This window comes from Paramisgurnus dabryanus, chromosome 7, assembly GCF_030506205.2.
Source record: "Paramisgurnus dabryanus chromosome 7, PD_genome_1.1, whole genome shotgun sequence".
In the NCBI taxonomy this organism is placed as follows: domain Eukaryota; kingdom Metazoa; phylum Chordata; class Actinopteri; order Cypriniformes; family Cobitidae; genus Paramisgurnus; species Paramisgurnus dabryanus.
This window is the reverse complement of record NC_133343.1, coordinates 9,252,712-9,268,407: the sequence shown is the minus strand read 5'-3', so window position 1 is coordinate 9,268,407 and position 15,696 is coordinate 9,252,712. Positions and strand designations below refer to the sequence as shown.

General features: G+C 35.9%; 1 protein-coding gene, 1 long non-coding RNA gene and 1 other non-coding gene across 4 annotated transcripts; 2 read left to right on the top strand and 1 right to left on the bottom strand.

The window, feature by feature from the left end:
- The first annotated feature begins 740 nt into the window (after positions 1-740).
- On the top strand, positions 741-3,538 carry LOC135718039 (caspase-3-like). The gene is made up of 6 exons (XM_065240332.2): positions 741-983; positions 1,510-1,848; positions 1,948-2,048; positions 2,144-2,246; positions 2,428-2,923; positions 3,057-3,538. The coding sequence occupies exons 2-6, from the start codon at positions 1,533-1,535 to the stop codon at positions 3,190-3,192; spliced, it is 1,152 nt and encodes a 383-aa protein (XP_065096404.1). The 5' UTR covers positions 741-983; positions 1,510-1,532; the 3' UTR covers positions 3,193-3,538.
- An 846-nt stretch (positions 3,539-4,384) lies between these two features.
- Positions 4,385-4,457, bottom strand: trnak-uuu (transfer RNA lysine (anticodon UUU)). The gene has a single exon. It is a non-coding gene; the product is annotated as a tRNA-Lys (tRNA).
- Positions 4,458-5,682: 1,225 nt separating this feature from the next.
- LOC135717868 (uncharacterized) lies at positions 5,683-14,936 on the top strand. Of its 2 annotated transcripts, none has more exons than XR_010520450.2 (6): positions 5,683-6,387; positions 6,484-6,544; positions 6,835-6,929; positions 9,329-9,357; positions 9,486-9,620; positions 12,734-14,936. It is a non-coding gene; the product is annotated as an uncharacterized lncRNA (long non-coding RNA). The 2 variants fall into 2 exon arrangements; XR_010520449.2 differs by having other exon boundaries at positions 9,537-9,620; positions 12,734-14,935.
- The last annotated feature ends 760 nt before the right edge of the window (positions 14,937-15,696 follow it).

Sequence of the window (15,696 nt, the reverse complement as noted above, 5' to 3'; positions counted from 1 at the left end):
ATTCAAATAAATGGAATAATTTAGGTAAAAAAAATTAACATTTATTAAAAAGAAAAAAGATTGTATTTCTATTTTACATAATAAAACTATCATAAAGTGGCCAAATTAACTGCAGATTAGCTCTGATATAATACATTAATCTTTATATTTAACTTATTTGCTTTTTGTTGAAAATCATTCTGGAGTTTCAATAAAAATAAGATCATGCTGTAAAATTTAAGATTAAACCACTTTTGGGCCTAAAGTTTCAAAAAGCAAATGTGAAAACTGAAAGGCATTCATTCCTTTAATTTCTCTGCAATCTAGTGATGTATGTAAATCCCCTTGGTTCATTATTTATGTATTACCTAATCTCTGTGTTCCTTACAAATCTCCTGGTAATGTTTTTAAATGAAGTCTGAAGCAAATTCTGTAGTCATATTTATTCAGAAAAAAACTGAACCTGTGCCCTAATGGACACAGATTCTGAACTAAACTACGTTTAGTTTAAAAACGGTTTCAAGTTTTTTTTAGTGCTTTACATCAAAACAGCTGTACAAGATCAAAACAACAAAAAAATAAAACACGTGTTAAACAACATCCCATAGCCTTAAAATGTATTTCCGGTTGGGTTATGGTTGGGGTGGGGTTAGTTGATGTTATCTGAACATGGGGAACAGGGAACAAAATTTCCTGGAATCCGTCAATGTGGTAATAAATTTTGTATATTTAAGTGAATGTCAAGCAAACCCCACCCCTTCAGACCTAAACATGCACACAACGCTTCCTTACACCAGCAGCAAGTTCAGTAGTGACACAAAGTAGCCTATTACTTTGAAAACAAATTGTTTATGGAGGTTATTGTTAACATATAAGCATTCATTTATTATTGGATTATTACTATTTTTAAAGTTTAGATTATTAGGAAACAACATTGCCTCTTTTTGAATAAAATAATTAAGCCATCGAAGTTCAAGGGTCTGCGGAGGGAAATTCTTACGAAGGTGAGTGTTACTGTAAATGTATCCATCGCAGCTAAAATATTGATATTTGACAACTATGCGTGCCGCTGCCTGTGAAAACCGAGCTAAAGTCGTTTTTATGTTTTCCATTGCACAAATAATGTAAGGAACAATCTGTAAAAATATAGCAATATTAACTGAGAAGGACATGCAAAGATATTGATTGACATAAACTTTGATTCTTCTGATTTCATACTTTTATGGATTTCACGTGGGTCATTTGTAGAAATATTGTGTGTAAAGTAGTAACAGATTCACACAAAGAAAACGAAAGCAAGAAGTTTTTACGAAGAGAACCCATGACCGATAGATTTTTGCCATAAATTACGATTTTATAACGGTTTCTTCATGTAAACATTGTTCCCTTATTGTGAATAATTAGATAAAAAAGCTTTATTTTACTTTGATAGAAGTATAATGACTTTTAGTGGATATATGATCGACTATAGTTCTCTCTGAATACGAAAACATGCAGGAGATGTTAATTCATTCCTCTTTTGTTATCCAGCTATTCAGAGTTTATTTTAGGATATGGCCACAAAAGAGTTCTACGAGCGAATTCGTCGATATAAAGTCTTTCTCGAGGAGACTTTATGTGAAGAAGCTGACGTCATCGTGCAGCATGCCCAGCAAGAAAATATCATAACTCTGCGCGACTACAGGAACCTCAAAGATGTCGGTAACAGTTCTAGAGAGAAGATGATCATCGATATGCTCGATAAAGTCACGAGCAAGGGAGAGGACACCTGCCACCAATTTATAGCGCTTTTAAGACGGGAAAGTATAACGGAAACTTTCCCATTGTTGAAGAATCATAACATTGTTGCACCTTCAAATGGAGTACAGGGTAAATTTACACCCATATTCCAACCATATTCTTATCTTGTTATAAACCAACCTAGAACTATCTTAAGTTGTTTGGGCTAATGCTAATTTTCATCTTAAGACAACTTAAAGCTCCCTGGACAACCTAATGGGCCCCGGACCCCTGCTTTTACAGACACCAGCCTGAAATATCCAGATGATAATGAGGACAATTTAGCAGAGGTGACTTGTATAGCTTTAATTAAAGATGTATTAAGTATGTTTATAGCCTATTATATCATCAAGTATGTTTACTTATACACTAATGTATATTTCAGATCAAGCAATACAAGATAACCCAACGTCCACCTGGTACCTGTGTTATTATCAACAATGTGCATTTTCAAACGGATGAAAGGGAGGGATCAGATGTGGACCAAAGTTTGTTTTAATTATCATCATTATTATGTTTTTGACATTTGTAATTAAGCAAACAATTTTCAAGGAATGTGAACCATGGAATTCATTATTAATAATAAGCAATAGCCTTAAAGATTAATAATAATTAATCTTAATAAAACTGATAGGCCTAATCATTAATTTTTTCCACTCTTTCCCTTAGACTCTCTTGAAAAAGTTTTTAAATGGCTGGGGTTTGATGTGGTGGTGCATAGAGACAAAACTGCAGCACAAATTAAAGCTCTCCTGCAGGACCTAGGCAAGAAAGTGAATGGGGACTGCTTCATATGCTGCATTCTCAGCCACGGCAACAAGGACGGAATCTCTGGAATCGACAGCCGCACTGTTAATGTTAATGACATACGTGAACCTTTTGATGGCATCAACTGCAAGAATCTAGCTGGAAAGCCTAAACTCTTTTTCATACAAGCCTGTCGTGGGAGTAAAGAAAACTGTGCTGTGAAAGTCCAAGCAGACGATTCAGAAGGAGATGAGTCAGACCTGGAGGAGGAGGATGATAGTTTTGAAATCATCCCGGCTGACTCGGATTTCCTTATTGCCAGATCTACTATTGATGGCTATAAATCAAAAAGAAACCGAAAAAATGGCTCCCGATTTATTCAGTCACTTTGCCAGCAGCTAGAGACGCATTGTCCTCAGTAAGTTTGTAACACATTTTCCTACATTTTTCCCCAGTGTAATTTATACAAGAATAACAAGAATGTACAGTTTATTGACAAACTACAGGCAGACAAAGAAATATGTCCTAAAATGACCTTTTTATTTTCTCAGGGGTACAGACATCAATACAATACTCCTGCATGTGAATAATGAGGTCAGCCAAAAGGGGAATAAATGCAAACAGATGCCGGTCTTCGAAGTTGCATTAAGAAAGAAACTGATTCTTCCTGTACCCAGTACCCAGTGAAATACTGAAACACTACATGTGATGTTTCTTATGTCATTCAGTTATATTAACTCTTTTTCTTCATATGATTGATGCTTTTATTAGTTTAGCTGCAAGTGAATCATCTTACCTTTACTTTATGCTTAAATGCCAAACCCAGAGGGTTTTCAAATCTGTTAAAGTATTTTTTATCAGATTAGGACCAAATCAGTTAACATGACATAAATAACGAGCCTTTAAATGTTTAAATGTTTTTTTATTCATAATGGTGCGTAAGCTTACATTTTTCAAAATATCTTCGAGAAATGACACAAATGTGATGCTTGTTTTTTAATAAACTAATAGGCTTAATTGTTGTACACATTTTTTAAATCTAAATGTTAATATCAGCTAACAAATACTAACTAACACGAACAACTGCATTGGCATTAACTAACATTAACAATGATTTATAAATGCTTATACTGCAGAACTTTACTGTAAGTGTAAAGTGTTACTGACTCCTTATATAGGCTTTATGGTATATTCACAAATTATAAGGCAACATATAGTACCTAATGTTACAAGACATGTGCTCCTTTATGAAAAATTAAAACCTGCTTGAATGAATCCTTAAAGGACTAGCAGGTCTAACAGGTAATCATGGTAGAATTTACTAACCCTGCAGTTTTCAAAGCTGACATTCCTCTGCAAAACTGAAAAATTACTTGTCATACTGGTTTTTGGAAAACAACATGCCCCATGATAAACCCCCATGCACTTGAGTGTGTGGCTGGGGAAATGTAATCTTACCTTAAACTATTTTCCTGTTGTGATAATAGACTGATTATTTAAAAATAATTATTAAAAACCGTGCAGGTCTTGGAAACTAAGTTAGATTGCAAAACTGATTAGTATTTGGGTAAAAAACTGTCATTAGTAGAAACGACGCCACCTACTGGCTGGTCGGCCATACATTAAACCGTACATGAAATACAAGGTTATTAAAGCCATAATAAAATATTATGTAAAAACATCTGAAAATCCACTCCAGCAATTTCTATAAAATGAAATGCACCGCTGTATGGATTCAAGTCATTACAGGCCACTGGAATTAGTTTAATTATTTAATGTAACTAAGTAATTGGTTCCGACCACAGTTAATCGAACAAAACGACAGTGGGACACAACATACTTAGAGCATAAACACAGATTTAAAGAATGAAAAATGTACCGCCCGAACAGGGACTTGAACCCTGGACCCTCAGATTAAAAGTCTGATGCTCTACCGACTGAGCTATCCGGGCTCTGGAAGTATATAGACTGCGCATGCTCTTTGAGGTTTCAGTTTATTTGCCTCTCGACTGTCCCTGCGTTTCAGTTCATTTTTGAATGATCTTCCCTCGCTAACTTCGCGAGGGCCAGATGTTTCTGCCCCTTTTAAATCCGATGGGGCCTATTGCACCAGCTGTGCGTAAGTTACAATTTAGTTTAGTTGCGACGTTAAGGGACAAGGCTTGTTCGACTTCATGTAGCGCCACAAGAACAGAGAGGCGGATGACGTCAAAGTACCATGAGACAATTCAAGAAATCACACGGAGACGTCTAATTTCGACTCGGCTCTCGCGGTAGTTTTACGTCATAAGCCATACAGTTCTTTCGGCGCCGCATGAAGTTGAACAAGCCTTATGCACTACTAAATATTTTTGCGTTGCACCATAAAAATGGTACAATAAAAATAGTTTACGATAGCCCCCGAACAGGAGTAACGGTTGGGATAAAAAAGCAGACTGAGTAAACTAAATCAATAGCCTAAGCTTTTGTTTTTGTTAACAAATAAGAGTAGCATTAAATGTAAACGTATTTTAACAGTTAACTGTGTTAAGCAAATATGTATGAATCAAAGATAAATTGTAAATTTACGGCATTTCAACACAATTTCTGCTCATTCATTTAAAGGCTGCTATTGGATAATTCAAGTTAAACGTCATATTGTGCGACTATGCTATCCATAGATATGTATATAAAGGCTAGATGGCTCAAGGCGGAGTCAGCTGTGTCGTCACTTGGCGGCCATCTTAGGTCAGTGCTGCCATAGTGCTGCTCCCTGCTGCTGTGGACGGAAGGTGAGTGACATACGCCAACTAAAATGCTCGTAACTTGCTGAATTCTTGACGGATTTACAAACGGTTTGGTTTTTTACAAACGTTATTAACGTGGCTATAATTCTGGATGCTTTAACATGTTTCATGAATTTTTTATTTATTTTTAGTATACGTATTCAGTGTCATAGGTACATCTTTGACGTTTATAACAAACCAATCCGTTTGAAAATCGGTAAAAAATTAAGCAAGTTATGGTCATTTAAAAGTACCTGCATCATTAAAACTCAATGCTACGAGTGAGCGAGCGCCCTGTCCTAATATGGCCGCCAAAATGCGGACGTTCCACTCAATTGGCCATCAGCGCGGACGAGCCATCTAGCCTTTATATACATATCTATGATGCTATCTACGTTATGCCTTACGAAGAGGTGGTGCAACTGAATTAAGTGCAGAATTAGTTACAAACTAGCTAGTAGTTAAGCCTCTAGTTTAGACTAAAATGGAAGTTTAAGCAAGAATTTACGGATGGTTGGTGCAACCATAGATATGTATATAAAGGCTAGATGGCTCGTCCGCGCTGATGGCCAATTGAGTGGAACGTCCGCATTTTGGCGGCCATCTTAGGACAGGGCGCTCGCTCACTCGTAGCATTGAGTTTTAATGATGCAGGTACTTTTAAATGACCATAACTTGCTTAATTTTTTACCGATTTTCAAACGGATTGGTTTGCTATAAACGTCAAAGATGTACCTATGACACTGAATACGTATACTAAAAATAAATAAAAAATTCATGAAACATGTTAAAGCATCCAGAATTATAGCCACGTTAATAACGTTTGTAAAAAACCAAACCGTTTGTAAATCCGTCAAGAATTCAGCAAGTTACGAGCATTTTAGTTGGCGTATGTCACTCACCTTCCGTCCACAGCAGCAGGGAGCAGCACTATGGCAGCACTGACCTAAGATGGCCGCCAAGTGACGACACAGCTGACTCCGCCTTGAGCCATCTAGCCTTTATATACATATCTATGGGTGCAACCCTACTCTGGAGGGAGGGAGTTACCATGGAAACGAAGCGACAAGAGTTCGGCAAAGCTCCGTGTCTCTATGGTTTTCTTCACTGTTTTCACGTAACTTTAACATTCATCGCTCAAATTACAAAAATAATACACACAACTGTTGTTGGCACGTAATTGATACGCTTTTGTTGAATATTTACCTTATAGAAATTGCTGGTGTTGTGGGTTTGAAAAAAGTCAATTAGCATCTCGACCGTTTTCTGAAGAGGTAAGTTAACTTTAACGTTAGGCTAAGTTAACTCTATAGCTTTTGCTCTTCTTGTTTATGAAAGTTTGTGCGATTGAAAACATGTTAATGTGTAGATGAGAGGTTTTAGAAGCTTTGTAAAGGATGTCAATGCATTATTGTAAGTTATTTGGTTAGCCTAAATAATGCGATGTACTGTTACGTTAGGCAGTAACGTTAGCAGCTTAACATGAACCGCCAAAATTTGCTGAAAGTATTACAAATGTTTTATTGTTAACCAATATAGACAGAACGTTGTTCTTTGATTTCAGGAGTGACAATATTACCCCTCTATAATAGAAAAGAAGCTCAAGATTTCAGCATTTGTAAAGGGAGCTGCTCACAGAGATGTTGAATGAAAACTTAGGTGAGTTGAGAAAATATAAATCTATCTGTAGCCCCGCAGCGCACATATTTCAGGCCACCCATCTCATACCGAAATGATGGCCATATATGGTGTTTGTAACGTTTCTATTTTTAAATAAATTTTTAATTGGATTTATATTTTTAATATTCGAAAACAATATCTAAAAATACTAAAACCTAATTATATATCTGTTGATTTATATTAACATTTATTTTAATTAACTAATGCAGCATCATTGCATAGTGTTTTCCATTGACTATTAAAATTTAATATTTACTTCATGTTCATTATAAGTATTCACTTAATGTTCATTAGGTAACAAATACTTAAAGTTTAATGTCAAACTTTATTTTTTAGAATTCAGATAAACATTAAGAATGTGATACTTGTCCTTTTCATATGAACAAACATTTCAAAACCAAAAACACAGGTTTAATTTAAATGTATTATTACAATAAAAATTATTACATTAATAGCAATAGCAAACTGTGACTCTTAAAAAGAACATTAGAACAAAGATTCCATGTTTTCCTGGAATGAAAAACTAAATGTTAAGGGCTCTCTGGAACCTTCCAGCTCTTATATGAAATTGTTAAATCTAAAAAGAATAAACTGTCAGCAAAAATAAAACACAAAAATGGCAAAAAACGATAAAGAGGCAAAGGACGTGTTAGTGAGACCAGTAGGGGGTGCTCACCCAGTGGTCTGTGTGGGTCCTAACACCCCAGCATAGAAGGTATGCATGTGACGTCACCTTTGGCGAAAGTGACTGCGGTTATTCCCACTGAGTGGCAAAAGTCAGATCGGCAAAATTTGTGTACAGTGTGAAATCAGCGAAAACACGTCTAAATTGCTAAAAGCTGTTGTGCGATAGACTGTACTAACAGATTTAACAAGAATTCGGATTAATCGTTTTGCAGGATGCCAAGAAACACCGAAAGGAGAAGTAAATGGATTGTCCCTGCCAATGTACACTGACATCAGGGGGGTTGACAAATTGCTAGGGTCACTTTCAAGTGCAACTAAATTAAATATTTGCTGATAATTGTCAGCTATACTGACATTTTCGCGGCCACCGCTAGAACAGCCAAACATTTTGTTTAATGTTTTGCCACCTAAAGGAGAAGTAAATCAGTAGCAGTTGCCATATGTCAGGTATGTAAAATTTTTGGATAAAAAAATCTTATAAAAATACATGAAATACCCATAAATTAATACTCTCATTCTGTGTAATTGCAAAGTTTGGTCAGTGAGCCTTCATTAAAAAACATCCATTATGATGAGCCTTGTGTTCTACACAGGTGGGATGGTTTAATGGTGTTAGGCAAGACATATATGTCAGAAAAACCAATGTCTGGCCATATGCCAATGTCTACTGGTTTTTTCTCAAGTTGTTAGGGTCACTGTTAAGGCCATCTGAATTCAATTTAAGCTGATAATTGTCAGTTTTACTGGCGTTTTTGGCAGCAGCCGCTATGAAAACCTGCCATTTTGTTAAATGTTTTGTCACTCAACAGGGCGAGTTCCGGTGTGGCCAAGTGAAAAGTGTCGTCAATGCATACCCTCATATAGTGATGGGGACAAAAAGCACCATCCTTCGGATGAGACGTTAAACTGAGGTCCTGACTCTCTGTGGTCATTAAAAATCCCAGGATGACATTTGAATAAGAGTAGGGGTGTGCCCCGGCATCCTGGCCAAACTTGCCCATTGGCCTACTAATCATCCCCATATATACTAATTGGCTATATCACTTTGTCTCCTCTCCACTCATAAGCTGGTGTGTGGTGGGCGCTCTGGCACAATATGGCTTCCATCGCATCAGTCAGGTGGATGCTGCATATTGGTGGTGGTTGAGAAGATTCCCTCATTCAAATGTAAAGCGCTTTGAGTGCTGCAGAAAAGCGCTATATAAATGTAACAAATTGTTATTATTACAGGTTTAATGTTTAAAAATAAAAGTTCTTGAAAGATGTTCACACAATCGGTACTTAGTGTCTACTATAAACACTTCACTTAATATATATATATATATATATATATATATATATATATATATATATATATATATATATATATATATATATATATATATATATATATATATATATAGTGATCAGATTGTTCATGACATAAAACCATAAAAATTCTAAATGTTATAACCTTGTTGTCTGTTATGTGTTTATAATTAAACACTTTTCTGTGTGTCTCCTAAAACATCTGCTGCGGGCCCACCCCGGAAGGCATGAGACGATGGCCTGATTCGTGTGGCCTGAATCGTGGGTGCTGCTGGGCTGCAGTTGGATACTATTGGTTGAGAAAACTCATTAAATCACTTCATATGCTCTTTTTTCACAATGTATAACCTTGCATCTTGTTGTTTTGTTTACTTTTATTATAGTTATTTAAAGAAGGTTTTGACATCCAAACGTGAGTGGCACTGTGCAATATTAAATTAATAAATAAACCTAAAAAAAATGTTTTTGTATATATATATTCTGTTTTTTATACTATCCATTCAACATTTCACCTCTACTCTTCCTTGTTTTCTTTTGCAGTGCACACTAAAAATGGTTTGCTCTGCGACAAATTGCTTGTTATGTTTGTAGATTTCTCCATCCTGATGGCCATGCAGCAGAGTTCAAGCAGACCTGTCAGAAAACACCTCTAAGGTGCTATGAACCATATGGCTAGTAAGTAAAACCTAAGACTTCTTTACAAAAGGCTGTAATTTTTTATTTGACAAAAATACAGTGTAACCAGAAATATTGTGAAATATTATCACAATTTAGATGAGCTGTTTTTTATGTGAATATGCAGTTAACTGTAATTTGTGATGCAAAGCAGAATTTTCAGCATCTTTTTCAGCGGCCTTTAGTGTCACATGATTCTTCAGAGATCATTTTTAATATGCTGATTTGCTGCTTAAGAAACATTTCTGATTATCAACAGTTGTGTTCCTTCGTGTTTTAGTGGGAAGTTTTGGATAAATTAAAAGTTACAATTGAACACTGTTTATTTAAAACCGAAATCTTTACTCTCACTTCTAACAAACAGTAGTGCAAACTGCCATTTAAATGTAGTGGTGGGGGCTATATAACAATGAATCTTTACATAAAACAACTTAATAAAAAAAACTAAAATATTTCTTAACACAACTGTCAGCGTTTACAATAATCCGAAATGTTTTTTGAGCAGCAAATCAACATATTAGAATGAACTCTGATAGTTCATGTGACACTGAAAGTCAACATAAATCACAGGAATAAATTACAGCTTACAATATATTCATATGGGGCGGTTTCCCGGACAGGGATTAGACTAGTCCTAGACTAAAATAAATATAAAAGCAGTCCAAACTCAAAACAACTTGCACTGACATATCTTATATTACATCTTGGTTTAACCTCTTAAACTAGTCCTGGTTTATCCTAATCCCTGTCTGGGAAACCACCCCATATTGAGAGACATAAACAATCTGAAGCTTTCAATGGTATTGTAAATTATACTGATGATGGCTGGTTCCTCCCACTTAAAGGCGGGGTGCATGATCTCTGAAAGCCAATGTCAGACCTACCAACCTGTACGCATTTTGCGTAGCAGGTACTCATTTTGACTTCAAAGTAAGGTGGTACAATTTGTCACTCTAAACTACGCAAAAACCTGATGACGCCCTTTGCCGCATGAAGTACTCAAAAGAAGCAACAGAAAAAATTTAAATATGTCCAATCATAGCACTGGGCTCATCCACCACATAGAAAGTGGGGACGATTGACAAGTCGTATGGCCAATCAGTAACAAGAGTCTGCTATCGACGGAACCTCAAAATCCTGTGTGATCTCCTTCCTCCACTCGCTGTTTCTGACAATCTTTTTCAACGGATAGTCAAGATGTCTGACCCCCTAACTGGTCAGGGTGGATGTGCAAAGTTGAAATAATGATTTAGCCTAATCCTGTGAAGTCGACGGTCGCGCGGGCTCTGTTTCATAACGTGCACTTGACCGCAAGATGCGCTAACATTACTTCTGATTTGTAAATTAGCATCATTTATAATTGAGCGCTTACGAAAAAGTACCATGATTTTACCATGGGGAGAGCATCCAGTTTTAGTCAAATAAAACGGAAAGTTCACTCTCAGTGAAGGGAATCCACCTGACATCCGAGTGAAGCGGATTAAATGCGCTCTGCAACAACACGCTCTTGATAATTGTCAATAAAATAAAACGTCATATACAAACCACATCAAATAAAGTTTTATTCATGGAGAATATCTCGTGTCTCGAGCACCCATGCCGTACTGTACTGCACTGTAAACAAAGCTACAATAAATTAAAGACAGACATACAGTAAACAGCAGTACTGTCACGGTTATGGTTGAATTTAAAGCAGTGTTAAAGGTGCTCTAAGCGAATTGAAGCGTTTTAGACCATAAAACATTTTTTATTACATACCGGAAACATCTCCTCACTATCTGCTTGCTGCCTGTCCGCTGATCAAACTGTAAAAAAACGCGATCTCTGTAGACAGCCCAGGCTTCACAAACGGCAATATCAACAAATGGCCAAACCTAGCAGCACAAAACAAAACAAAGTATTCCAGCCAATAAACGACAAGAAGGATTTGGGGGTGGGGGTTGGGCACGTTCATGAAAGCACGGAAGGGAGGGGGAGGGGGAGGAGTTAGCTACGCTCTGTCTGTTTGAAAACAGTTCAAACATCAACAGGAAGTGACGTTGCACATTATTCGCTTAGAGCGCCTTTAACTCTAAAATACTGTCTTAAAGGGATATTTAACAGTCATAGTTTACATAACAGAACAGAACGTCCAAAGCTTTATGATTTTTGCGCATTGTATTTTTGCTACTCATGGAAAAACAAAATTTTTTTCTCAAAATATTTTTTTTGTGTGTGTGTGTTTCACTGAAGGTTAGACAGAATAGGAGGGTGAATGATAACCCACTATTTAACAGGAATATCACTTTAACAGAGTTTGTTGCAGACATACTAAACTTTGGAGAATACAGTATTTAACATTAATAATGTTATTAATCACCATGTATGGCAAAAAAGTTAGTGCAATGTGCAGCATGTTACCTTGAAAGTAACCAAGAGGTGTGTGTGTGCGTGCGTGTGTTAAATTATATGTTAAAAACCCGTGTTCTGTCATTTTGGCCGATGCTGTACTCAAAAAAATTTCCAAGGTTGGCAGGTCTGCAATGTTGACATTGGAAATCACCTAAACAAACAAACACACCCCTACCCCAATAGAATCTGGACCTTCTGTTGATAGACCCGCCCCACACATATGCAACCCAGGCAACGATGTCAATTAGTAGACATGCCCCTTCCTGCTGATTGGCTACAAGTGTGTTTTGGTACTCGGCCTGACTCCCTTTTCTAAAGTGTTTTTCAAAAATCATGCACCCCGCCTTTAATGATACTATTGCATATGTAGTTTGTTCCATAGAGACTGTCGGTTCCCCACATAATGAGGACAAATTTACTAAGGGATCCAAACAAATCTGATGGTGATTGAACCAGATAATTGCTAAATAAGGTCACAGAACTCTTGGTAGTACCCAGAATGTCAAAGTCCACAAAACACACATTTTCACATTTTACTCCCAAACTCTGCTAGTATAAATCTAGTAAAAATCTTTTTAGCCAAGCATTCAGATAACACATCTTATGACCTTGTTCTGAATGAAAAGGTATAAAGTACACATGATCATCTTTTGCTTGATATACTATGAACAGCAGTTATTCTAATTCTTTTCCTTTTGATTTCCTGTTTCTATCTATCTCAGGATACCCATACAGGTTACAGAAGCTCCAGTATGGATCCAGCCTCACTTGTGAAGACTTCAGATGACTCCAACACTCACAGAGACTATTGTAATCCCTGCAACGAACCATAAGTTTGCAGATTTGCAACCCACTTTATATTTTACAATAAATGGTAATATTTGAATGGATAATGTTTACTTTTTTCTTTAGTTAAACTTGTACTGAGATATTCCCATTTATTTGTCCACAATACTCTTATGAATACATATATTACAGACATTGTAACAATATAAGGTGGGTTGAAAATCTGTAAACTTAACCTATAATAATAATTGTCTGTTTAACTGAGCATGACTTGAAACACATGACTTGCATTATCTTAGAGCTATTGCATATGAACATTACTTTGTTCCTTAATGAGATAAACGCTTACCCCTTGTTTCACAGACAAGACTTAAGCTTAGTCCTGGACCAAGACACGCGTTTGAGCTGTCTCAAGATACAAACAATCAGTGAGGGCTTGTGACTGCTTTTCTGAGGGGCGCAAATGAAAATATGTGTTCTGAGTGTCATGTGTATTGCTCGTTTTTTCAAAATATGTGTTTGTTGCGTCATGTGAACCATGTGCATCATGTCTTTTGTCAAAATAAGTGCCTGCTGCACACGCGTCAAAAGCGTTTATGATAAAAGGGACACTCACATTCACAAGACACTCCCTTAACCGTAAACTCTGATTATGCATGAGATTATGCGAGTATCTGGCAAAATCTTTTGTCATAAACCCTTTAGAGGCATCTGCAGCAGGCACATATTTTGACAAGGCATGCGATGCACACAGGTTCACTCGACACGCCAAACACATATCTTGAAATTACAAACTACACACATGACAGGCTATGTTGTTACGAACTTTGCATCATGCCCACTCAAAAAAGGAGTCACCAGCCGCCACTGCACACCACTAACATCTTTTTTTTAAAGCATGTTTATTAAAGATGCTTAAACCAGTGGTTCTCAAACTGGGGGCCGTGGCCCTAGGGGACCCTGAGATTCTTTGTAATTAAACTTCAGAAAAATAAACCACTTAACCAACAGCACCACATTGTATAATTGAATATGTTTTGTTTAATAAAAATGTACATTTTTTGGAATGTTTTATGTCATACATTTTCTTTTGGGGGGGGGCATAAAGGGATGCACCGTACACAAGGGGGGCCGCAAGCAGAATAAGTTTGAGAACCACTGGCTTAAACTTCTTAATTGAACTAAGGCCTAGGCCTGTACAGTATGTTGCTTAATGAATTAAGGCAGTTGAATCAAAAGATTAAATTCGGTATACACTTTATGGTGGTTTCCTGAACAGGAGTTAGCTTAAACCAGGACTAGGCCTTAGTTTAATTAGGAAACTAGTTTTAACAAACATCCCTTCCTTACTAAAAATATTACTTCTGTGCATTTTCAGGCAAAACAAAAGGCACTGATGTATTTTAAGATATGTTAATGCAAGATGTTTTCAGTTTGGACAGCTTTTAAATTTAACTGCCCCTTTATTATTAAAACATACTATGTAAGGGCAAGCAGATTGGCCAAGAAAATAAATGCTTTAAATTACAGTTTGTTTTACCATAATAGAAAAATTTATTAATTAGGTGTATTCTGAATATTATCTTGTCATATTATTATCTTAATGCATTAAGCTACGTTAAGTGTCTTATTGATTAAAACATTTTATTATTGGCAAATCTGCTTACTGTTACATGATTTATTAATAAATTAATGTTTTAAATCAGCTGTTCTGCATTAAGCAATGTTAAGAAAATTAGTCCCAGGAAGTCCTGGGTATGGTTGTGTTCTTACCGATATTTTGAGGATCTTTTCATTTGTTAAATATATGTAAAATCACCATAAAGGGTAATCAACACTTATGATTTCTGAAATAAAATAATAATGACCCGATGAGAGGTTTCTTTCCGACAGTGATGATATATTGTTTCACAAGACTTATTACATTTTTAGTTAAACACACTACAATGATTTTAATTACCGTTCAAAGTGTTACATTTCTTTTGCATTTTGTTCAGGTTTTTTGCATGGTTTTAATTGTTTTTTTATAATATTTATAATTATATCACTGCTATCAAATAGATGTTTTGTCATATTATGTTGCATTAAATTAAAAACCTTGTTGTAGGTCTTGGAAATTTGATTACCTTTATTTTTCTTGTCTAGTAATTTTTCTGTGTAGCTAAACGTGTTATTAACGCTTCTAAAAGATGTGGTGTGACGTGCTAATTACGTTATTAAATGTTTTTGCAACGTTGTGAAAATACGTATTTATAACGTTAAAGAAAGACATTTGTCCTATTAAGAACGTCGGAAAATAACTTTATCACAACCTATTCATAACTTGAAAAAACGTTTTTACAATGTTTTTGTGTTTGCTGGGAACTCAGTTATTCAAATACAACAGCCAATAGCAAGCCTCCAAGTGCACGCACCCTTAATTTTTGTTTTTTAAAGTAGCTCTGTTTATTAAAATTTGAATGTCCCGTTTGGTTGTAATATGATATATGGTAGATATAAATAATATAAAATGGTTACAGTTAGCATACAGTATTGTAGGTTCATTCGTGATTCCTTCTGCGCAGCTGCATTTATGTGCAGTCTTAAAAACAAATTTTGGCGGTTTCGTCATCATCTCATACAGCTCGCTTTTGAGAATTTTATGTTTACATTATTGAAGAGATTAAACCTTTAGGAGATTTCACTCAGAGACCCATCGCCTTTGGTAAGTACACTTTAATATGCTACAGATGGACGTTCGTTAATTTATATGTTTATTGCTATTTGAAAATACAGGCACAAGCGCTTAATAGGGTTGTCAGATTTTGCACGAAAAAAACAGCGGACAAGAAAAATCCCATTAATTAAGAAAAATAAAATTGTTTTACCTCAAACATAAAAAAATTGCTATCGACACCTT